Source organism: Microtus oregoni, unplaced genomic scaffold, assembly GCF_018167655.1.
Source record: "Microtus oregoni isolate MIOR12 unplaced genomic scaffold, Mior012 000017F_ref0000208, whole genome shotgun sequence".
NCBI lineage: Eukaryota > Metazoa > Chordata > Mammalia > Rodentia > Cricetidae > Microtus > Microtus oregoni.
The window spans coordinates 2789584-2812652 of NW_024543076.1; the positions used below are offsets into that span (position 1 = coordinate 2789584).

Genomic DNA, 23069 nt, shown 5'->3' on the forward strand with positions numbered 1-23069 from the left:
CAGAAGCCCCCTGGGCTGTGCTCAACAGCTTTTGAGCCTTGTCATTATTGTAATATTGGCTGGATCCCTAAGGAAAATCATTCCCCAAAGCAACAAACAAAAATACTAGTTTAACTGGCACTGTGGTCTATTAAAAGGCACAAGAACAATGTGTTTTAGCATTTTTACTGACTCCCATGGTGTTAAAAAAAGGGATCCAGTAGGAACACCGAAATTAGGGTTCAGAGTAATCACTTGTGTTGTTTGGCCAGGAGCTCCTAATTCCTTGTCGTTTGGATGTTGTACACTGCTGTCCTTCAGAGGCGTCATTTGTAGGCAAGAGCTCTGTGATTTGATTTGTCTCCTAAGTGACCAGGCAGGCACTTGGTGTCTGTAAGCAGGGCTATGCTAGGTGCCATAGCCACAGTGGACTGGAAATTCTCCCAGTGGCGTTGGCCTCACGTAAGCCATTTGCCCACTGAGGTATAGGAAGATGTTTTCCTGTGGCTAAAGGTTTTCATCCATCATGAAGTTGGCATTCAATAAAGACAGAGTGATTTCTGACTGCAGTGAGTATATGCCAGGTGTTCGGACAGAGCACTCAGGAATATGTCTGTTGCCTGGGCTGGTAGATTTTAAAACTTGAAATTTCACCGTTGCCTTTTTCTCCCCCTTCTCTTACTTGGCAGAAGGAATCCTGTATCTTTCTGACTCTTAGAAGATTCTGTAGCTTGTCTTTCATTCTTGGGGGGAAGGGGTTTGATCCTGGAATCAATTTGGCAGCTTTAATCTTGAAGTTAAAGTTTCAAGTGGGGTTGAAAAATCATGATTATCTGTTCTTTTTACTGAGCTGCTGTGACCAGACCTGTAATAAAGTATTTTACAGCGCTTCCAGACTAGTTGGGATGAGTGTTCTGTGTTGATGTGTCCCATGTTGTAAGTGCACCTAAACACCAAAGCATGGCCACCAAGGGGACTTCTGGGCTCTCACTGCCACTGTCATGCTATCTGCAGCAAGATCTGCCAGGTTGAGGGCTTCTTCATTTTAAATAATAACCAGACTGAACTTCTGTGACTAAAGAAAACTTCACATTGACCATATTTTATAAAAGGTCCGACTACAGTCACTAGTTAACCTAAACTTTAGTGCACAAAGAACTTAACCACAAGAGTTCCACGCCAGCGTTTGCCTCCTGGTCTCCACTGGGGAACATGGATTATCGGTAGAACATGTCCAGTTCACAGGCGTGGGCTTCCCTTTGCACACTAGACACCACTACGGCACTTGGGAATAATGGGTCCTGTCAGGTCTGCAAGCCTCCTCTTCCTCACTGCAAAGGAATGGGAAGAGATATGAGCCAGCTATCCTTGCCAGTCCTGAGTAGCACTGGTCCACAAGGTCAGAGCCTGCTTGTCAAGGACGGTTACAAGAAGGCTGGGGCTGGATGTTTGTCCCTGGTTACTGATGGGAATCTATGGTAGGGTGGATATCTCTTCTAAATGGCTGACCACACAGTCTTTGGCATGCACACACACACACACACACACACACACACACACACCGTTTGCCTTTGCCTACACGGACTCCACAGTTGAAGATTGGTTCTGAGCAGGGTTAACTTTAGCCAGTCTTAGGACTGGAGTGTCAGCCTGCTGAAATGTTTCCCCTTGCTCCTTCTGGGAATGCCTGGTCTGCCTCCTGCCAATGCCAGTAACTGAAAAGTGCCTCAAATTGTCCTGCTCCCTCATGTTTTAGTAGTGACATCCCCCTAGGAGCAAGGCAGTTCATGCTTCAAATACTGTTCACATGACAGTTAAACCTATAGAGAAGAAAGTATGAGCCAGGAAGTTGCAAACAGAAGATAGAAGCTTATGGCTAGGGCTGGCAGGGACAAAGGCCCCTTGGGTGTAATAAGAGAAAACATGATATTGGCAAATGACTAAGAAGCAAGCTAGATTTGCTACGAGAAAACACAAGGTCAGGGAAGGCTATAGAGCAGTAGATTAAAATCAAGGGGTCTGTTGATGTGGTATAGGTGGGTGACCCTTGCTACCTTTTAGTCAAAGATGACTCAGTTCCCAGGCTGAGGTGGCTGTGGAGCCACCCGATAAGAGCCCATGAGCTCCACCACCCTGTCAACTTGTACGTGACTCAGATGGAGCAGGTAGTTGTGCAGGTGTGGCCAAGAGCCACAAACAGGTCTCAGGCTCACACTTACCTAGCGTGGGTCTCTACCCACTTCCCTAGCCCCAAGTTAGAGGAAGGCAAGCCAACCAGATGGGGAGGCAATCTGAAAGGAAGACACCGTCTAATCCAATTCCTGGAGGTGACTGAAAGTGTCACACAGTTTGGGAATCCGCACAGGAACAAAAACCAAAACAGAGAATGGGAGAGGGCTGTCTGTAATAAGAGAATGTGCAGTTTCTACAGATGAGCCTGTCACTCCCACGTTCGCTGTGCAAGCATGCCTGTGAGCTGCTCTTGTGGCTCTCCATACCCAGTGTGGCGTCACCCACCGACCTGAACAGAAGCCCCTCTGAAGGCTCTGAACTCCGCATGCTGTCGTTTCCATGCCACAGGTAAGGAAAATGATAGCAAGGATATGATGTTTGCTCAAAGCCAGAAAGGCAGTGATACACTGGATGTTACCGGTAGCACACCCCTGTAATCATAGCACTTGGGAGGTGGATGTAATAGCATCAAGACTTCACAGCTAGTCTCTGAGACATAGCAAGTTCAAGACCAGCCTTATCTACATGAAACTGTCTCAAACAAAAAAATAACAAAGCTAGAACCAGACGGAGCCAAGTCTCGCTGCTCATCTTGAGCCTCAGCCTTGTGCCTCTCTCAGTAGTTTGGTTACATGTCCATGTCTCATCTGATGCTCACAAGTTCAGCCCCCCTGCCTCAGAAAAGAAAGCCATTTTGCAGGGCAAGGATTGCAACCTTACTCACTGGCCTTTGATGGTGGGCATGAGGATCCTGTCAGACGCTTAATCCATAACTAGGGAAAATGTGAAATTATTGTTTTTCAGAATAATTTTTAGGATTTTTTCTTTATCTTAATTTTTAAAGATTTATTTACTTATTATGTATACAGTGTTCTGTCTGCCTAGTGTTCATGTATGCCTGCACACCAGAAGGGGGCACCAGATCTCCTTAAAGATGGTTGTGAGCCACCATATGGTTGCTGGGAATTGAACTCAGAACTCTGGAATAGCAGCCAGTGCTCTTAACCCCTGAGCCATCTCTTGAGCCCCCAATACTTGGGGTTTTTAAGTACTGGTTCATAACCAGGTCACAGCTGGGCCTGCAATACTCTGAGAGCTGGCCCCACCCAATGATTCGGTGTAACCATCACTTCTGTGCTGTGGTAAGAATTCTGCATCTCATTTATGTTTTGATCTTACTTTCTTTCAAATAATGGCACCTCAGATAAACCAAGACAGAAGTATATTTTTCTAGACCCGAGGCTCTAGAGAAAGTGGCCTGTGAAGGGAGCAAGGAACAGACAGCTCTGGGGCTGTGCCATGCTGAAGAGCAGGGGCCTGTGCCCTTGCACCCGGGCCTCAAAACTTTGACAGATGGCGCCTGGGGTTGAAGAACTTGATTGGAAGTGCCTGTAAGTCTGAGTTCTGGGCGGGGTCTGTGAGTGCCTGCCTTTCCAGTGCTCACTCAACTCAATGGGGATCTGACAGCCTTGGATCATCACCCAAACCCCTGCTTCAGGGTTTTAGGCTCCTTTCTTTCTGCAAGAAGGTTGGGAGCTAGAGAGCCCTGGCGGTGAGGATTTGATGAAAACCTCACCAAAGAACGTCTTTAAAACTCATTTGGCTTCATCATTTGCTCCAGAGATCAGCTTCCTTGTTAACTTACCACATTGCCTGCTCTCCTCCAATAGAAGGAGTGTAATTTGGTCTGTTGTGGTTTTATGACACTCAGGGTAAATGTCCCCCTCAATCAAGGTAACAATAGAGACCTGCTGCGTGACTTGCTTCCCCTCCCCCCAACACACACACACTCCCGGGGCCTTGCCAGTCACGCTGCCTTCATTTCACACCAGACCCTGCTCTCCTGAGCATCATCGGGAACATGTAATAAGCAACCACACCCAGGACGCGTGAACAATGGGCTCATGGGAACCAGTGGATGATTGATGTTATTCATTCTGTCGACTGCACAGGTATTTGGTGCAGCCTGTCACCAAGAGACTGTGAGGTTTTCTCTCTCTATTTAGAGAAATGAGGGAAATGGTAATTCAGCAGAGATGGAGGGAATGTAACTTGCTTTTACATTGTATTTCTATTTATTCTTAGTGGTGTGTGTGTGCACGCGCACGCATGCACGTGCATGCATGCATGCATGCATGTGGAGATCAGAGGCCTACTCTGTGGGTCCAAGGGACTGAACTCAGTTTGCCAAAGCTTGTTCCGTGAGTACCTTTACTCATCGAGCCATCTTGCTGACCCTGCCTTTACTTTCCTATGAACCACACATTTCCAACTTTGCCTTGGGAGCCACGCGGCATCTCCCGGGCTATGGCTTTTGGTAATGGCGTTGGCTGAGAGCTTTGGGATTGTGAACAAAAACCAGTGTGACCTAGAGAAGGGTCTTCAGGAGAGGAGCAGACCCAGGATGAGCCCATGCATCCTTAAATTTCATTTCCTCTATCCAACATGCTAGTTTGAGCTCTGGGTTCAGCCTATGCTGTGCCAGGCTGAGGAAGAAAAGGCATTTGCCCTTGGTCCTGAAGACAGGCAGCTCACAGACTGGGGGAAGTCATGCCTAAACACAGAATAAGATGTGATCCTCCCGAAAGTCAGGAGTTTGATCCCATGAACCTGGAGTCAGAGGTGTCTGTACAATTTCCCTGAGAAACCCTGCAAAATGTGGGGGAGAATGGGCAAACAAGCAGGCAGAAGGCAGGTGTGGACTCACCAAGGTCATTGTTGTTCATCATGGCGTTGGATGCCCGCAGCCGGGGCCCCTGCTGGGTAAAGTGGTAGCCAAATTTCAGAAGCGTTGTGTTTTTCTCCAACATGTTCACGATCTCCATTTCCACTTTGTTGCCCAAGGGCTGGCTCTTTGGTTTTTTAAAAAAAGAACAAAATACCAATAATTACACATGTGCTTTACCTAAACCACCTCTCCACATGGAAGCCCTGAGTGTTGTGTGGGGAGGTTACCTGCACTCTAAGAGGGAAGCCACATAGAGAAGCTGGGATGGAAATAAAGTTGGCATTACACTGCATGGATAAAGATCAAAACTTTCCCCAAGGATCAGGAAAATGCCACCATGTCCACTTTTAGCAGCACTGTTCTAGAGGACCTAATCGAGATAATTCAGCAAGAAAAGGAAGACAGGGCTGCTAACTCCCTGGCTACCTCGTGGAGCAGGAAATGTGACTTCTTCTTTAGGGCACGTGCTGAGAAACCGTTATTGGACAGGAGTGGGCTAGATCAAAACCATGGGTCTGACCTGGTGGAAAGGAGGGGCCATGTCTATGAGAGCTGTCTGTCCACTGTATACTGTCCCAAACCATAGGCAATGCTGCCTGAATTCCCTTTATTCCCACAGCAATCTCTCCCTCCCTCTCCCTCTCTATCTCCCTCCCTCCCTCTTTCCCTCCCTCCCCCCTCTCTCTACCTGCCTACATTTGGGGAGGCAGGAAATAGCCTCTCTATCTTGAGAATAAACAAGCATGTAGAGATGGAAGCCAGGCTTCAGACCTTTAGTTTATTAATGCCAGAGCCGAAACATGGCCTTGACCTCATCGATGGCCAGAAGGGCTATGGAAGTCCAGATTCTCAGGTTGATATCCAGACTCCCAGGGATGTGTGCAGACATGTCTGGGTGTGTGAGGGGGTACAGACTCTTTCAGCGAATCATGACTGATCTCCTAGAGTGAGAATCTTGAATCACACTTATTCTATTTTCTTTCTCTTCCTTTTCTCTCTTCTCTCCCTCCTTCCTTCCCTCTCTCCCTTCCACTGTTCTTCTGTAGTACCACAGACCAAGCCCAGGGTTCATACATGCTAAGCATGCATTCTACCCCTGAGCCACAGCCCTGGCCTCAAACCATTATTTTTAAACTAAGGTGTAAGATAGAAAGTGAGCATATTGAGTTACTGGGCAGAACTGGGAGAGCAGCTATAGTCTGCACAGGCCCTGGGGTTGATCCCCAGAACTGAAAAAGAAAAGGCACATATATCTCTGGGTAAGATGCCCAAGGACCATCTTGCTTGCTTCCTTCTCCGACTCCAGGGAAGGCTTCCCAGAGGAGGGAAGAAGAGTTGCTGGGAACCAGAGCTACCACTCAGGCCTGACTTATTTTTACGGTAGCACTACTCAGCAGCGACCACAGTGTGCCAAGCAAAATCACAAGGACACCACAAGAGGGACACACCCACTGCCTCTTCACCATCAACCTGTGGGACAGAACTTTCATGTCACAAGCCAGGAAAATGGAGTACACAGGAATGAAGAGTTTTCTCACAAGTCCCAGAACTGACCAGTAGCAGAAGGAGCTGAACACAGGTATCTGCTCCGGAGTCTCTAGCTGTAACCTCGGGCCTCGGAGGAAGCTCAAAGACAGACACGGGACAGATAGAAAAGACACAGGTAGCCAGGAGGGCAGAACTGCAGTCCTCTCGTTGGGAGTCCATGCAGCAAAGGGACCATACAGTGAGGTAGAGACCTCTGTCCCCTGAGGCAAGTGAATAGAAGCAGCAGGAAGGCTGGGACTCCATGGCCTCTTAAACCTCACAGGTCTGCAGGCTGTGACCCTATGAATAGCTTGCTTAGGTGGCATAAAAAGATCAGGAGAGTGACCTCAGACCTTGACAGTGGGTGAAAGGCAGTAAGAAGCCCCAAGGGACAGACCAGGGACTGGGTTGCAGGACTGCGCTGGCAGAGTTTGGGCAGTGAAGGACTCTGGCTTCCTTTCAGATTCAATAAATCACTTGTGGATAAATATAATATTTTTAACATTCAAATGATTGGATGGAGAGAAGTGAACAGTCTTCCTTCATACCATCCCTCCCTTCCCATCATCCCCCTGTCCATAGACTTCCCCCTCCCCCTCCCCCTCCCCCACCACGGCCAATGGCTATGCTGGGGATAAGATACAAGGCAGAAATAGACAGGGTTGGGTTGTTTTGTTGCTCTTTCTCCCTTAAATAGATTCATCTCATATTTATTTTCTGCAACTTCCTGTTCCGTTCACTATTTTGTAGAGGTCTTCCCAAGCTAGTACAAGAGAAATGCCGCCTTGTTTTTTAACTGCTTCTTGGGATGCCCTTGAGATGCTGCAGTGTGGATGGCTGTTGATGGCTGTGCCGACACCTTGTGCCACAGATGCCAGCGCAAGGGATTCTGCAGGGGAAGAGGGGCTGTTCCACAGTCAGCTATAGGGGCACACTTTGGATTGGCATCATGGCTGTTCTGCGGAAAACATATACGGTGGGCACGCCTTTGGACATCGCAGGACAGCCTGCTGCCCCGTGAGGTTTTAGAGGCCATGGAGTTCCAGCCTTCCTGCTGCTTCTATTCACTTGCCTCAGAGGACAGAGGTCTCTACCTCACTGTATGGTCCCTTTGCTGCATGGACTCCCAACGAGAGGACCGCAGTTCTGCCCTCCTGGCTACCTGTGTCTTTTCTATCTGTCCCGTGTCTGTCTTTGAGCTTCCTCCGAGACCCGAGGTTACAGCTAGAGACCCTGGAACAGATACCTGTGTTCAGTTCCTTCTGCCATTGGTCAGTTCTGGGACTTGTGGGAAAACTCTTCATGTTTACGCTTACATGCTTAAGAACTGAGGGTTTTCAATCTGGTGAGAAGAGGACAAATGCCTCAGGTGCTAGGATGGATGAGGTGGGACTGGTGGCTGAAATCCTGGGCAGCAGGCCATTCACTTAGCTCATTTGATGACAGGCTACTTTGTTGTGACCTGGATGACATGTGCAAAATACCATCACACCAGCTGTCGTGGGGGCACTCCTTTAATCCCAGCACTTGGGAGGCAGAGGTGGGCGGATCTCTATGAGTTGGAGGCCAACCTGGTCTACATAGTGAGTTCCAGGATAGTCAGAGCTATTTAGTAAGACCCTGTCTCAGAAGAAAGAAGAAAGAAGAAAGAAGAAAGAAGAGGAAGAGGAAGAGGAAGAGGAAGAAGAAGAGGAAGAGGAAGAGGAAGAAGAAGAAGAAGAAAGCAAACTTTAAAAAGAAAGAAACTACTCCATCAGGAAGGTGTCCTGGGAGTATCTTGGTCAACACTGAAGTCATAGTGCCACCTCTCACGGGCATACACGTTCATCTAATTGCAAGCTGCCAATTCTTCCACTCTGGTAGCACAGCCCTGGGGAGGAATTTCACCGCTTGAGAAACCTGCTTTATCCTTGGGTAGCTCTGCTGACTAGAAAGGCCTTTCTCACCATAGTGCTGTGATACAAAACCATACAGAGGGTGCTTATGACAGTGACTTAAGGAAGTCTACAGAGAGGAGTGGAGGGATGACACTAGGGAAAAATCTTTAAAAATCATATGGAAATATACCATTTGTAAAATTTCTTAATATATGTGCATATATATATTTATATAAAAGAATTTAACTAGAGTTATTTTACACAGGTAGTAATGCTTATTTCAGAAGCCAGAGGTTGCCAAATAAAAAGCCTAGTGCCAGATGTGGAATTCCTCCCCTTGAGCTGTTCATCAGGGGTGTCTCAAAAATGCCCCCCAAACAACATAGCCTATTGCTATTGCTCTGTATTGCTCACCAGAACTCGACAATAAGGCCACATCCCTGAAGACAACTCATAGTTTGGTCACAGGGCATGGAGATAGCAAATGATACTGACCAGGGAGATTCTTCCTTACTGGCCAGCTTTCCTAGTGCCTGAAAGGGCTAAGCAGGCTGCCGGGGGGCGGGAGGAAAGGGTAGGGGAGTCATTAACAGCCTACCTGTTGTGAACCCTGTGAACTATGATAATGACTGTCCTGGCAAGACAGGTCCATGGGTGCAAGATAGGTACACGTGTTGTGGAGAACCAACTGCTTTCTGGTTGGATTTAAGGCCCACTCCATGGGAAGAAAAACATGCCAGGTGCTGTAAATCTGGCCAAGAACCCACGGTTGGCAAGCACCCAGAGCCCAGGGCTGAACTGAGTGCTATTAACCTGCTAAACGACATAGCATCAACAGCCCTCCCTTCTTGTATCTTTTTATCCATAAGCTAGTACAGCCATCACACCTCAGCAGAGACGTTGCTTTTTGCAACAGATGGTGGCAAATGCAGAAACTTAGAACCAAAGTCCAGAGAATAAATGTCAGTGAAGCGCCCAGTCACACCTGGGACATTCATCTGGTGCCCTGCCCCAAGATTCATAGAAGAGGGAGCTGAAAGATCCTAAGAGCTAGAGGTCACGGAAGACTGGAGCAAAACAGCATCTTCTGGACAAGGCAGGACCAATGCACTGTGAACTCAAAGCAGCCGTGGCTGCCTGCACAAGACCAAGCCAGTCAGCATTCTAACATGAAGGAGGGAGACTCACAAGTCCCTCCCCTAGCTAAGGAGCTATTGACAGTTGATGTCTAAGGGAGGAGAGGCAGTTTTCTTGAATGGTGTCGTCCATGGGCTTTGTTTTGTTTTGAGAGAGGGCCCCACTAGGTTATGTTTTATCAAAAAACGAGGTGGGTAGAGAGGTAGAGAAGGAATCTGGGAGGAGTTAGGTGTGAATATGATCATACTATATTTTCTGAAATCATGAAAGAATTATTAGAAATAGATCTGAAAAATTCTTTGGTATAGCTCCCTCAAAAGGTAGAGCCTCATTCACCTCCTTCCTGTGTGTGTACGGTGCCTATCGGTTCGCTTCTAAAAGAAAATGTCAGAGTAGACTTTGCTCAGGTTTCAAGGCTGGTCATCAAAGCTGGAACTTTCTTCTTTGCCTTGAATGACATGTTCTGGGGGAAGTTAGCCAGATCAGCAGCCCTGGATTCTTGTCACTCAGAAACTGAGCAAATTTGCTGAGTATTGGTTTATCCCAGAACTCTGAGGCTAAGCCTTGGGGTCATTTGTTGCATAGATAACAGATATACTCCCAGACAGCGTTAAATTAGAGAAAAACCAGACACAAACAGATTAACTTAGAAAAACAACACAAATGCATAACCCACTTCCTGTGGCTCCTGTCCAAAATATCAAGCAGTGTCCCTGACACACAGGGGAGGGGAAAGGGGGATTGTAACCAATATGCCCAGATGGCTGATACATCCTCATTTGGAGGGGTCGTGTTTCCAGGTCTTATCTGTTCCGAGGGACTCGGAAGGACTGGGGAGGAACTGCTGGACACAAAACTGTTGGGAGGCAAGAGGAGGCTCAGGAAAGCAGAGCAGGGCTGGGGGGTGATACAGCTGGGGATGGGGATCTCCAAGCACCCTGTGGTTAGAGCCTACTTCGTGGGCCAGATAGGGTGTATCCTCTCCGATGTGTAGCAAGGATGCTGACAATCCAACCCAGCTTTGTCTTGGACAATGGCCTTGACTAAAACAAGCCCCCTCCTTCTCAGTTTCCCCACTGCAAAGAAAGCTGGTCAGCCACTCTTAGAGCTTTTCAGGCCGGCTCAGGGCCCCTGAGGCTGCTCCCCACCCTTGTCGGATTTAGGGCAGTTTTGGGCAGAAGCAGAACATTGCCTGGAGATAACGGGAAGCACTTAGTAAACAAACTGCCTCAGAATCCATGTCACCCTGTGTAGAATGCCCCAAGTCCCTTTCTTTGGCCGTAAAAGGAGAGAGAAGGAGAGTCTCTCAACACAGGTTACAATTCCAAGGACTGAGGCAAACGCTCTGGCCTTCAAGGACCTCGGTGACGAACCAAGGAAGAGGAATAAATCAATGCCACTTGTCACCTCCTCCTGGCCCCTCCCTTTTACCCTGGTCACCACGAGAAGACAACTGTGTCCAGACCTCCTGGGACACATGCATGGCCTTTCCCTGAGCTTGGGCCAGGGAAGCCTCCAACCTGAAGCCTTCATCCACAGTCTTCATCCACTCAGCCCCTCCCCACCAGGCCCCATTACAGCCCGAGGCCCCCACTTAGGCAGGAGTGTCACCCCAGGACCAGAAGTCTTGGGTGTAGCATCTGCTGGCCTCCTATCCTTAGCTTTCTCTTTACTGGTCCAGCCAGGAGCCACCCTGTCAGAGCAGAACCTACAGGCTTACCCACCAGCCCCTTTGCCTCTTCATCCTCACAGGCTTCTTCTGGGCCCCCAGACTCCTGCCTAGATAGGCTCCGAGCTCTCCCCAGCCTTTTCTCTATTTTCTTTTCTCCTGGGTACCCTGACTTCCGTTTTCCCTTTGATACACCCTCCTCTCTCTGCCACCTTCTCCCTGACACCCGCCCTGGCCTGCTCCTGACTATGGCTGACTCCTCCACTGGACCCCACCCACTTTCACCCTATCTGTGGCTTACAAGAGCACCTGATGCAAAGGTCATTTCTTCACCTGTCTCCCCTCCTACCCAGTGTGGCTTCCTAGAAGACTCAATCGGAGCCTCGCTTTAGCAGAGGCCAGCATGGCCAAGGGGATGAGGAAGAGAAAGGCCAGGCTAACCTCATGAAACCAGTCATTTCAAGAACCCCAACAGACACCGTGTGCAGGCTTTAGAGTCATATATACCTAAGCCAGGATCTTCCTCGGTCACTAACTCTGTGACCTGAGGCAGGTGACACAGTCCATACGGCAGTCAGAATCAGAGGGTGAGCACAGGGACACAAAGCAGCCAGCGTGCTTCCTGTGGGCATTCGCCCTCTGGATAGTGTGTGAGATCACAACCTGCATAGTGACTTTCAAAGTCACCAATGGCGTCAGTCCCCAGATCTGTAGCCCCTTAGGACAGTGGCTAATTATCCTCATTTACAAGAAGGGAAGCTGAGGCCAGGCAGTGAATGTGCTTACACTGGGGTGTCTGGCCAGGGTGAAGGCAATGGTCAGCACAAAGTCTCTAATGCCCTGGGGGCACAGGTGGAATACAGCTGAACGGGGAAGGTGGACGGGTTGATATCAGCCACCACTTGGTTGAGGGTCTGCCCTGGAAGTCAAGTTTCAGCTGATGCTCTCACTCCTTTCTGACCAGGACAGACGTCACAAGAATAGCCAGGCTGGCAGGGAGGGTGCTGTTGCAAGCTGTGATTCATCTGCTCTGCCTTTCCCACCTTTAGGGGATCAGGGTCAGCAATGGTCAAGGGACAAGGCAGAGATGGTCAGGGTCAATGTAGCATCAAGGTTACCAGCGTATGAAAGATGCCCAACCCAGTGCAGCAGCAAGTTTACATGACTGAAAGACTGCTGACTGATGCAGCCTCTTTCTATACATCAGAAACGTGCTACCATCCGGGACACGTTTGCTTACCAGGTACCCATGAGGCCCAGGTACCAGGCTGGGCACTGAGATAAGGAGAAGACTCCGACCCAGCACCACCTTCTGAGAAGCTCATGGGCATACTGAAGGGCAGGGGAACCGCTGGGGGAGCACCTAGCTCTGAGGAGCTCATGTGGATGCTGAAGGGCAGGGGAACCACAATACCTAGCTTTGTCTGGGCAGCAAGGCTTGGAGGAGTTGTGGAGGCTAAGCAGGGAAGGCAGGAGTATAATGACTCTCAAGAACCAAATGGGAGAGAGGAAAGGAAGGAGGAAGGGAGAGAAGGAAGGAGGGAGGGACTTATATGTAGTGTCTGCACTTCCCACCAGCTACACTCCTGCTAGCCCAGGCGATTCAAGGCCGACCTACCAAGTATATCACTGAGGTGCAGCCAGGCAGAGAATGCACATAGCCCTTTATGCTGGCCCAGGATGCTTTTGCACATTCCATGTAGCACAAAGGGTTTTCTAGCAGAAAATGGGCAGGCGGGGCATAGGATGTTCCAGAAGTCTATGGCATGGGAGCAGAGACAGGAGTGGGAGCAAGCTGGGAAGTTTCTGAAAGCCATGTCTAGGATGAGGCCTCTGGAAGCCGGTGATGCTTAGTTCTGACTGTGACAGATTCACGAGCTCATTATATTTAATCTGCTCATTTTTATTCTCGGCACTTTCTGTCTGCCACATCTTACAAGAAGAAAGTAACTTGTGGTCTTGCTTGGGCACAATAATTTCACAGTATTCCCCCCCCCCCCCAGTCTTCTCTCCAAACAAACATACACAGCCATCCAGCCGCATTTGCCAGTGCAGAGAAAATTTCAGTCTTCCCCATCTATAAAGAAGATAGTGACTTAGTCAAGGAAGCAATGCGCAGTCGCGGATAGAGAGTGGGCTTTGGGGTTGGGGAGCTGTGGGTTCAAATCTTGCCTCTTGAGTGCTGAGCGCGACCCTGAGGAAGCTATCCCTCTCTTAGCCTCTTTCATCAGAGGCTGACCACACCCGCATCCTACAGCGGGCGATGAAGATCAGAGATGCTGGGCACACGGCGGCACTGAGCCTCCCACTCCCACAACAACCCGCAACTGTCCAACAGCCAAGCTATTGCCACGGGCAGTTCCGGTTATTAACTTTCTCTGAGACAACCAAGACCAAAAGAATTGCCCGCAAAGAACAGACTGGACCATGGAAGCCAGAGAAACAGGAGCTCTGTGGGATAAAGACAGGGGAGGTGCCATGTGGAGGAGACCCAAAAGTCACCTCAAGTGTGGGAATGGGGAATGGGGTGTCACTGGCGAAGAGCCCCGTGGCTTGTGCGATCTGTGTCCTCCACGTCTCAGGTTCCTCAACAGAACAACTGAGGTGACACACAGGGCTTAGAAGTATGTTCCTTTGCTCTGGGTCTAAGTAAGGACATTCTCAAAGCCAAGGGCCAAGGCTGGAGCTAAGGTGTGAATTCCCACCACTCATGGGCACATGATGAAGTTGACAGCGCTGGAAAGAAGGTAGTGCGGCGGGGTGGGGGGTCAGGACAGGAGCACCTGGAGGTGGCTCACAGTGGGCTCTAGAACATCTGTCACCAGTGTCCTCTGCTCCACCAGCAGCACGCGGGCAGGTGAAGACCCCGCTCGACTCACCTGGTTATCGATCTTCAGTTCCACCAGAGAGGTGTTGTGTGGGAGAGCTTCCACCAGGCGCAGGATCCCAGCTCCAGAAATGAAGTTGGATTCCACGTTCAGTGTCTTCAATACCTTGTTCACCTTCAGCATGTCGGCAAGCGCCTTCGGGAGAAAAGCAGGACCCGTGAGTTACCCTGGGCAAGGATGGAGCAGATCCAGGCGGTCCCTGGAGCTGCCTTTCGAAGCATGCCTCTGTGTCTGCTTTCTCGCAACCTGCCATGGCCCCCGAACACCCCTTTAGGAGACCGCTCATCAGGACTCAGAGACCTCTGGACCTGCTTCTCTTCCCTGCGCAGCCTTGGCCCTCTGGGTTTGCTGCACACGCTGAGTGCCTTCCCACCCCTTAGCCTTTCTCTGCTTCATCACTTGGAAAGTTCTGTTTCACTTGGTTAAGTCTTGTTCATCCTTCAAGGCACTTTCTCAGTGCCTCTGGCTGCAAGAGCTTTGCTGACACCCCAGCTACCCAGGGCCTGCTCCCTGTGACCTCAGAACTTATCCACATCTCCTTCACTCAAGTCTCCATTTGCTATTATTTTGTTTTTGTGCATGCACGTGCATGTGTCTGTGTGCATGTGTCTGTGTGCGTGTCCACCTCTCTAGCGCTATGATTACAAGTGAGCCACCATGCCCAGCTTTCGATATGGTGCCCAGGTTGTCATGCTTGTAGGGGGAACGCTTTACTGAGTGAGCTATCTCCCTAGGGTCTCACACCCCTCCGTGTTTATGGTTGGTGTGTTTCCACCACTAGACAATCTACCCTTCATGGGCTGAAAATGTAGCTTAATATCTATTTTTGTTTTTGTTTTTTGTTTGCTTTTGGGTTTGTTTTGTTTGTTTTTATTTTAACATGGTTTCTTTGTAGCTTTGGGGCCTGTCCTACAACTTGCCTTGTAGAGCAGACTGGCCTCGAACTCAGAGATCTGCCTGTCTCTGTCTCCCAAGTGCTGGGATTAAAGGCATGCGCCACCACCGCCTATCTTAACACAGTACCCAGCACACAGTAGGCCATCAAACAATGATCACCAGGGCCCCCAGTGAGTCTCTGTATCCCCCATGGATGCTTGGCTTGTCTCCTCTACGGCCCTGCTGAAATGTCACCATGGTCTTTCTCTGAGCCCCAGAGAGTACAGGGCTGGCTTGCAGAGTACAGCTCAGATGGCCCTCAGCACGTTTGAGAGGGTTCTAGCCAGGGGGTGTAGATGACAATCGGAGTCTCTGAAGGAAATGAGGTAATTAGCAGCTGGGGGAAACTATGCGTCATGGGGAAAGAAGATACCAGCAGCCGACAGACCTGGGACACTGTGATCTGTGTGCCAGGGAGTCAGAAGCGATGCCAGGAAAGGCTGCCCTGTTGTGCTCCCCCAGAGCTGAACCCTGCCAGAGACCCAGCTCCCAGAGAGCCTTCATGCTGTCCACTTTCCTCCTTTGGCTCCCGCAGTCCAGCATGCCAAGAGGTGGTGTGTCAGCTTCTCTATGACCAATCTGTTCCCGACCTGTGTAGGGTGGTCTCCCTGAGCCTCACCAGCAACCCTGTCTCCCACGAAACGCCTGGCCTGACCTAACCACCAGCCAGTTTAACAACCAGTGGGCAGGTGTGCCAGGCCATGAGCTGTGCATGCTGCTAACTGGGAGGCCCTGGAACCCTGTCGAGTTATGCGTCAGATCCTGGGTGAGGGGGTCACAAAAAGGGAACAGAGGGTAGGAGAGAGTGCCAGGCAGGCAGTGGGACCTGCAGGGCTCTGGCACCTGGTCTAGCATTTCAGCACTTGGTGATAGGTATGCAGGTATAAAGGGCCTGCCACCAGCTGTCAGCCTGGCACGGAGTCCATGCCCCTAAACCATCCATGGCATGGAGCTGAGTGCCAGCATGGCCGTGCTTCTGATCCATGAGCAAGTAGTACACAGGGTTTCTCCAGCTAAGTCACTACAGACAGACTTGGGAACCATCGAGGTCAGTCAGGGGTCATTGATCTAGAAGTTCTCACGCAGGCAGCCTGGGAACTGCCTCTGCCCCCCACTGGGAGCTCATTCAGTTCTTTCAAAAGCACCTGCAGGAATCAGTCTCTTCTACTTTAGAACTGGAAGAGGGCTGATTCCTATACTCCGTGACCTACTCTCCTCAGGAAGCTAATTCCTACCTGCTGCACCACCACCACCAACACTGTGCAGGGGACCATTTGGCTGCCTTCAAGCCCCAACTATGGCTACGATCATGGATGTGGGATATGAGACTGGTTACAGGCGGATTTCCAGAGCCTAACTCAGTATTATGCACAGACTGTCAAGAATTTGTATGGGATATTTTTAAAAAAGAATTAACAGTTACTTTGTAAGTACAACTTACTTTAAGTAAACATGATTTTTTTCATTTGTTTGTATTTTGAGACAGAGCCTCATGGAACCCAGGCTAGTCTCAGACTTCTGATCCTCCTGCCTCCACCTCCCGAATGCAGCTATTACAGGTGTGCATATCACCGTACCCAGCTGCTTAGGCAGTAAAAGTAAAATCAGTCGCTGGGATTGATTGGCAAAGATGGTGATGTGGGAGCTGGAGATGCTGAGCCCCAGGAAGGGGAGGAGTTTCGAGCGTGAAAGGTTGAGTTTGAGAAAGACCAACTGTAGGTGTCAATGTGACTTTGTTTGATCCCAGGTCTGCTTTTCTCTTTTTGTGTGGCTTTGGACAAAGCCACTTGCCTATCCTCCCTGCACACCCACCCTTCTGAGAACAGGGTGGTTGCAAGGATTAGCTGGGATGAGAATAGGGCATTGTGCAAGGGCTGTCCCATACATATACATCCCTTCCTGGCTCCTAGCTGAGCCCCCTCGCAAGCCACAATAGGGTTCTTCATCAGTGGGACCAGGCCTGAGTGCCCAGTGACTACATAGCAGAGCGGAGAGGTCAGAACATACAAACGCCACAGGGTCATTGCTGCGGGTCCCCACGATGCTGAACTTCTTCACATGGGTGTTCTCTTTCAGGGCTTCTGCGTAGGCCTTGAGGGTGGGTATGGGGATATTCTGCAGAGGAAAGGGCAGGAGAGTGAACAGCAGCCCTACATGGGCCATGGGGACAGGTGGCTTGCCAAGGTGAGGGGACAGTAGGTCTCTCCCAAATGCAGCCTGGCTCCTAGCAAGTCTCTCAATGGGCCATGGGACAGAGCTTTGAGACGCTGAGGATTCCCCAGTACACAGACAGAAGGAATCACCCCTGAAAGTTTCAGATAGGAACCGCAACTCTCTTCCATGCATGGAAGTTGAGAGGAATATTTACAAAAGACTGGGGACTGGGAGAAGAGCAGGGCTGAACCCTGGCTTCTACCCAGTGACTGGCAGCGTGTCTGACTGGGGGGACTCTCTTCCCCTCTTTGGGTCTGTTCTGAAAGACAGAATGCTCTCTGAGACATCTGTCCCAAAGGGTCTGGTCTCAGCATTGCCTCATGTCCAGGTTCTGGCGACAGCTTTTCATGCCAATGTGCAGGCCAGCCCCACACCATCACACACAGAGCCTCAGAGGGACACCTGGGCATTAGCGGTATTAGCGTATGTTTTTGAAATCTCAACAGATGAAAACTGGTCTATGTCCAACTGCCTCCAGGTATAGAAGGGAAACTGAGACCTGGAGGTATTCAAGCCCTTGTCTGAGGCCTCCTAATGAAGTCCCATGACTTGGGCTTGTCACCACCCAGAACATACAAGTCTGGATTGTGTTAGCGACTCTCATATGGCAGACAATGGAGGCACCAAGGGAGAGCTGGCTCTGCTTTCCCAGAGCTCTCATTTCAAAGTGTCACCTAAGCCCCCGTGGGAGAAGAACCAGGAGCCAGGTGGAGGAGAAAACTGGGGTGCAGGTTTCCAATCTGATTGTGCTTGGGACTGGCAACCACTGAGAAGAAAGCAGAGAAGAAAGGAGAGCAGGAGGAAGGGGCTGGCTTCCATTCCCCACCCCCCCCCCCCCAGCTAATCCTGGGGCCTCAGCACAGAGCAGGTGGGCAGGCGTCTGGGCCTGCTTCCACAGTCCTCCTGTACCCTGCAACGGTAGCCACAGTGCTATGGCATACAGCTTGGGCATTTCTTGAGGCACTTGTACCAACATCTCCTTTCCTGGCTGTAAAATGAGAGTAAATATGAGCATGATTCAGAGGGACCAGGGATGTCTCAGGGGCAGTGCCTGCCTAGGGTGTGTGACCCCATGAGTCTTGTAGGCACAGGGCTTTGCCAGCCTTGAAGTCCCGTGCTGCAATGTGGTTCTGACTCACAATTTTAACACAGAGAATCTCTGTGTTTGTGCACAACATGGCAGGCATCCAGATCAAAGTTGGATTGGCCTCTGGTGGACTTCTGAGCCTGTAATTGTCCTCTGAGAGAAACCAGGACTATGGGATTTGCTTGTTGACATTGGCCAACCCTTAAGTGTTCCCATATGTCAAGGCTTGTCTCTGTTTCTGATCCAGACATATCCAGGTCCAGATAGGACCCTGCTGGTCTATATAGCCTAGACTGCTGGCATCTATCTGTATGTCAAGACATAGCCCCCCCCCACACACACACACACAACTGAAAACTCCTACTCCCAATACACATGAATTGAAATAGCAGGGCATTACCCGGATATTGTTGAGATTAACTTCTTCAAGTTCTGGGTCATTGTTCTTTATCCGCTCCAGCGTTTCCTCCACATCTGTTGAGTTTGGTTCTTCATCGGGCACAGGTTTGTACTGTGTCGGTTTAATCACACCTAGAGTGATGGATAAAAAAGGAGTTGGCTCCCAGAAACACAGGGGTCGCTTTCTTCCAACATAAGGACTCCTTGGGAGAAAGCATTGGTTGAGTTCAGAGTATATGGGAGGCAGCACATTTTTCAGAAGGTACCAGGGGCTGGGATAGGTCGGAAGGAGTCAGGGAGGAAGGTCAGGGTATCCCTGGATGCTGCTCTTGAGTCGTTACAAGACCTAAACACTCTGACTCTCAAGTCCTTGTCTGTTCAGTGGGGGTGGCCTTGCTGCCACGCTTGTTATCACAGTGGGCTTCTAGGAGGGGAAGATGAGGTCTGGGCTGGGAAGAAGTGGAGTTCTCTTCCAAAAGAAAGGATACTAATTCTTTTGACACCTTCATTTCTCTTTGGGCCCCAAATGTCAGCTTGGAATGATGCAGTCAAATAATTGAGACAATGTGACATGGGCCCAAAGGCCAAAGGGTCTCATGGGACAGAGAACAGCGGGAACTGAAGAGAAAGAAAGAGCTCCATAGGATGGTAAGGAACACATTTTTCAAAGACTATTGTGTAGAAAAAATAGATCTCTACTAAAATTGTCAAGTTGGGGGCTTGATCAGTAAAGTCCTCATCTCGCAAACCTGAGCGCTGAGTTCATCCCCAGATTCCATGTTAGAAAATAGAGATCTGGGTGCAGCAGCCTGTGCCTATAATTCTGGCAATGGGGAGGTAGAGGCAGGGAACCCCAGGAACTGACTGGCCAGTCATCCAGTCTAGCCAAATCTGTGAACTCTAGGTTCATTGAGAGATTGTCTCAAGGGATAAGGCGGAGAGCAACTGGTCCAGCGTCCCCAGGTACACACGCATTTGGGCAAACAGCATAGAGGCATCTCATCTCAGCACACACACAACCCACTCTGTGAGGATTAAGGCACCAAACATAAGAAGCAAATCTCTAAAACCTTTAGAAGAAACATGGCATTGAGATGAAGGTGGCTTTGTAAACGAGACATAAAATTCCATCAGACTCAAAGGAAGCGATGAAGAGATTTGCCTGTTTAAAATGCGACAAGCCGGAGTATGGGGAGCACGGGATTCAAGATGCAGGAGGAGGCGCCTCTCTTTTAAGGCGTCCTCTGTGAGCCAGTCCCACGGACCCACAAGGGCAGGGGATGGCAAGCAAGCAGGGCTGCATACTCACTGTTGAGTCCCTCCTTGTTCACGATGGAGCTGCTGCCCAAGGCCTGGTAGTATTGCTGGTTGCTCATGAGCGTGTGCATGCCCAGGATAGCTGTGGGAACAAAGGGGGTCCATGACTCTGCTTTCGCAGACAGAGATGCACCCCCTCCCCGGAGACCCATCTTCAACATGCTGGGAGCATGGTAAGAAACATATACACGAGACTGTAAAACCGTGGGTCATCTTTATCTTAGCTCTCATTCATGTGGCTCTTAGCCCCCCCCCCCCCCCAAGATCTCCCTTTGGTTCTGGTTCCCAGGTCTCCTTGAAGATCCACAGGCACACTCCACCCAACGTGGCCCAACAGCAAGGATCCTTTCCAGCAAGGATCTCTTTCAGGGAATGCACTGCCATCTTCTGGCCTGTCCTTCCGCCATTTGGCCTCCCTGGGTCTCTCAGGTTGTTTATTTAAAATTCAAATTCAGACAGGTGGTGATAATACACACCTTTAATCCCAGCACTCAGGAGGCAAAGACAGGTGGATCTCTGAGTTTGAGGCCAGCCTGGTCTACAGAGTGAGTTCCAGGACAGCCAGGCCTACTACACAGAGAAATCTTGTCTCAAAAAAACAAGTGGAAAAATTAAAATTTAACTGGACAGTCTATATTTTATTTAGCTATCCCACTACTCCAAGACTTGGTGAGATTCTTCCTCCTCCAGGGAGGCTCCTTAGATTCTCCCCTCTCTTTCAGTAGCAGGTGTCCTTGCTACACCACAACGTACTTCAGAGCAAAGGTGGGTCCAGGACATCTGTGTGCTTTCTCTGCTGGGCTGGGGCTCCCCAGGGTCAGGGAGGAGTAGCACTGCTCTCCCGTCTCTATGGCAAATATCTGATGACCTATTTTTTTTTTTTTTAATTTTAAGACATTTCAGTAGATATGTTCTCTAGGTAGAGAGAGAGCATGGCAGGTCTTAAGAAGACCCAGAAACAAGTTCTGGCTCTGACCATGTTCTCAGTGCTACCCTGGGCAAGCCCCTCCTCTCTCTCTTGGCTTCAGCCACCTGTGTCCAGCCAGGGGTGATGATGTAAGACCCTCACTCTGGCTGCACGTGCAGACTGCCTGGGGGCTGTAAAACACCAATATCCAGCTCCTTCCTGGACAGAGGGGTGTGATCTCTGTCTTTTTCTTTTCCCTTTTTATTATGTAACTTAGGTTGACCTTGAACTCTTAATCCTCCTGCCTCAGCCTCTCAGGTGTTGGGATTACAGGAGCGCACAGCTATGCCTCGTTCCTTGAGGTGATTTTGGTGTCCCCAATGGGAACTGAGACCCACAGAAGAGATGATCTCAAAGTCCCTTCTGTTTCTCGTCCCTAGGAGTCTTTGCTAAAATTAGCCTTGCCGGCTCATCGGCTCATCCCTGAGGAGGGCTGGGGAGAGACAGCTGCTGCTTTTCCAGCTCTCGAGGTTTTAATTTAGGCTGTGTCCCCGTGGGCTGAGGGAGCCGAGGCTGAGTCAGCTGCAGGTGAGTCACGTCACGGAGACTCATCTTCCAGAGAGGTGCTCCAGCCCCCACACAGCGGAGGTCTCAGGTTCGCCGAGGCTGGGATCATATGAAATGTACTGCCTCAGTTCAGAGCACACAGGAGGGGAAGGAGATATGTAAACAAAAATAAAAAAGGAGAACATATGTGGTGCCTGAATCCCCGCGTCCTGTGATGGGTTAGAGAGGGGCACGGAGGAGTGTGAGGGACCAAGAGTTAAGAGCCTTGGGTTGTTGCTACTTTTTCAAGTGACCTTGTAGAGGTCATTTCCTCCTTGGTCTCCCAAGGGTTCTGCACTTGTGTGAACGCTGAACTCTTACCTTCCCATGGGAGCAGCCAGGCAACCATGCCCCCAGTTTTAGCCTGTTCAGTGTTATAGGATAAGCATCCCCACACTTAACAGGTTTGCTGCGTGGAGCAGAGAGGCTCCTAGTATATAAGGCAGTACTGCATCTGCCGGGCCAGTAAGAGTTCTAAAGTCTAAAATTGTCCCCTCAACTGGAGAATTCTAGTCCTAACAACATAGGAAAGACGGTATGGGTAGATAGAAGGGCACAGAAGGAAGAAATTAGAGTTCCTTGAGAGAAGGAAAGAAGAGAGGGGAGGGAAGAGAGAAGGAAGAGAGTGTGGTTTAAGACAAATGTCCACCACCAGCCTGGGGCTATTGAGGCTTTCCCCTGGCTTGTATTGTCTGCATTTGTCACCAGGAGTGAGCCTTACCAAGGAAACCCTCCCCTGCCATCTCGTGTTGCTTCCTCCTTTGTAGATCTCAGCCAGGCTGATTTTAGCGCCAGGAGACTTGATTTCTTTTCTTTCTTTCTCTTTTTCCTTTCCTTTTTTTTTTTTTTTTAAGTCTAGATCTTCCTCAAAACTCGAAAAGGACTATTTTTGAACTCTGAAAAAGAACATTGAGTTCTGTTTCCTCTCTGCCTTGGCAGGGCTCCTTCCATTTGTAATTCTGCTCAGGATGCAGCGTGGTCACGGCACACATCCCCGGCTCCTCCAGCTGCCACAGGTTTGAGTGGTCCTGGTGGAGGGCTGTGAGGTGTGTTCTCACATCCCAGGTGCAGACACAGAACCTGGCTCTGGACTTGGTGCTGGGGAACTGTTCCTAGAAAAGTCACATCCCCCGACAGTCTTGACGCCACCAAAGACCAAGAGACAGTCTAGCAAAGGCTGGCCAGTTCCCCTTGGGGAGTGGGTGCTCCCTCCAAAGGCTCGGCCTTCCCACCCCACTCTTTTCCTCATTCCTGCCCTACTGCAAGAGTTTCTAAGGGCAGCTAGGGACCAAATCCCGAGCGAGTGTGGGAGGCAATGATAATCTCAAGCGCTTGCTGCCGACTCCCTTTAGTTTAGCGGCCTCTAAGCTAAAGTCGTAGGCCAGAGTCCCGTAAACTCTACTTAGCACCCTGTGGGGACTTGTTTAAGACTGAAACCTACATACTTTTGGCCTGTCCTCCCATGCACTTCTTGGGTCCCCCGGGGCAAAGATTGTATCTCATCCAGCCTAGCAAAGACAGGTGTTCCACAATGTCTATCAACTCAGTGAGGAAGCTCATGGATTG

At 49.9% G+C, this 23069-nt stretch overlaps 1 protein-coding gene across 1 annotated transcript in view; it reads right to left on the reverse strand.

The window, feature by feature from the left end:
* Nucleotides 1-1105: 1105 nt before the first annotated feature.
* Nucleotides 1106-23069, reverse strand: part of Tmod1 (tropomodulin 1) — a 68206-nt gene continuing 46242 nt past the window's right edge. The window contains exons 5-10 of the mRNA XM_041667424.1: nucleotides 19983-20072; nucleotides 18675-18805; nucleotides 16981-17088; nucleotides 14029-14172; nucleotides 4919-5063; nucleotides 1106-1310 (exon numbers count right to left, since the gene is read on the reverse strand). Of these exons, the coding sequence (XP_041523358.1) occupies nucleotides 1246-1310; nucleotides 4919-5063; nucleotides 14029-14172; nucleotides 16981-17088; nucleotides 18675-18805; nucleotides 19983-20072 (683 nt within the window). The 3' untranslated portion in view covers nucleotides 1106-1245. The remainder of the gene's footprint in view (nucleotides 1311-4918; nucleotides 5064-14028; nucleotides 14173-16980; nucleotides 17089-18674; nucleotides 18806-19982; nucleotides 20073-23069) is intronic.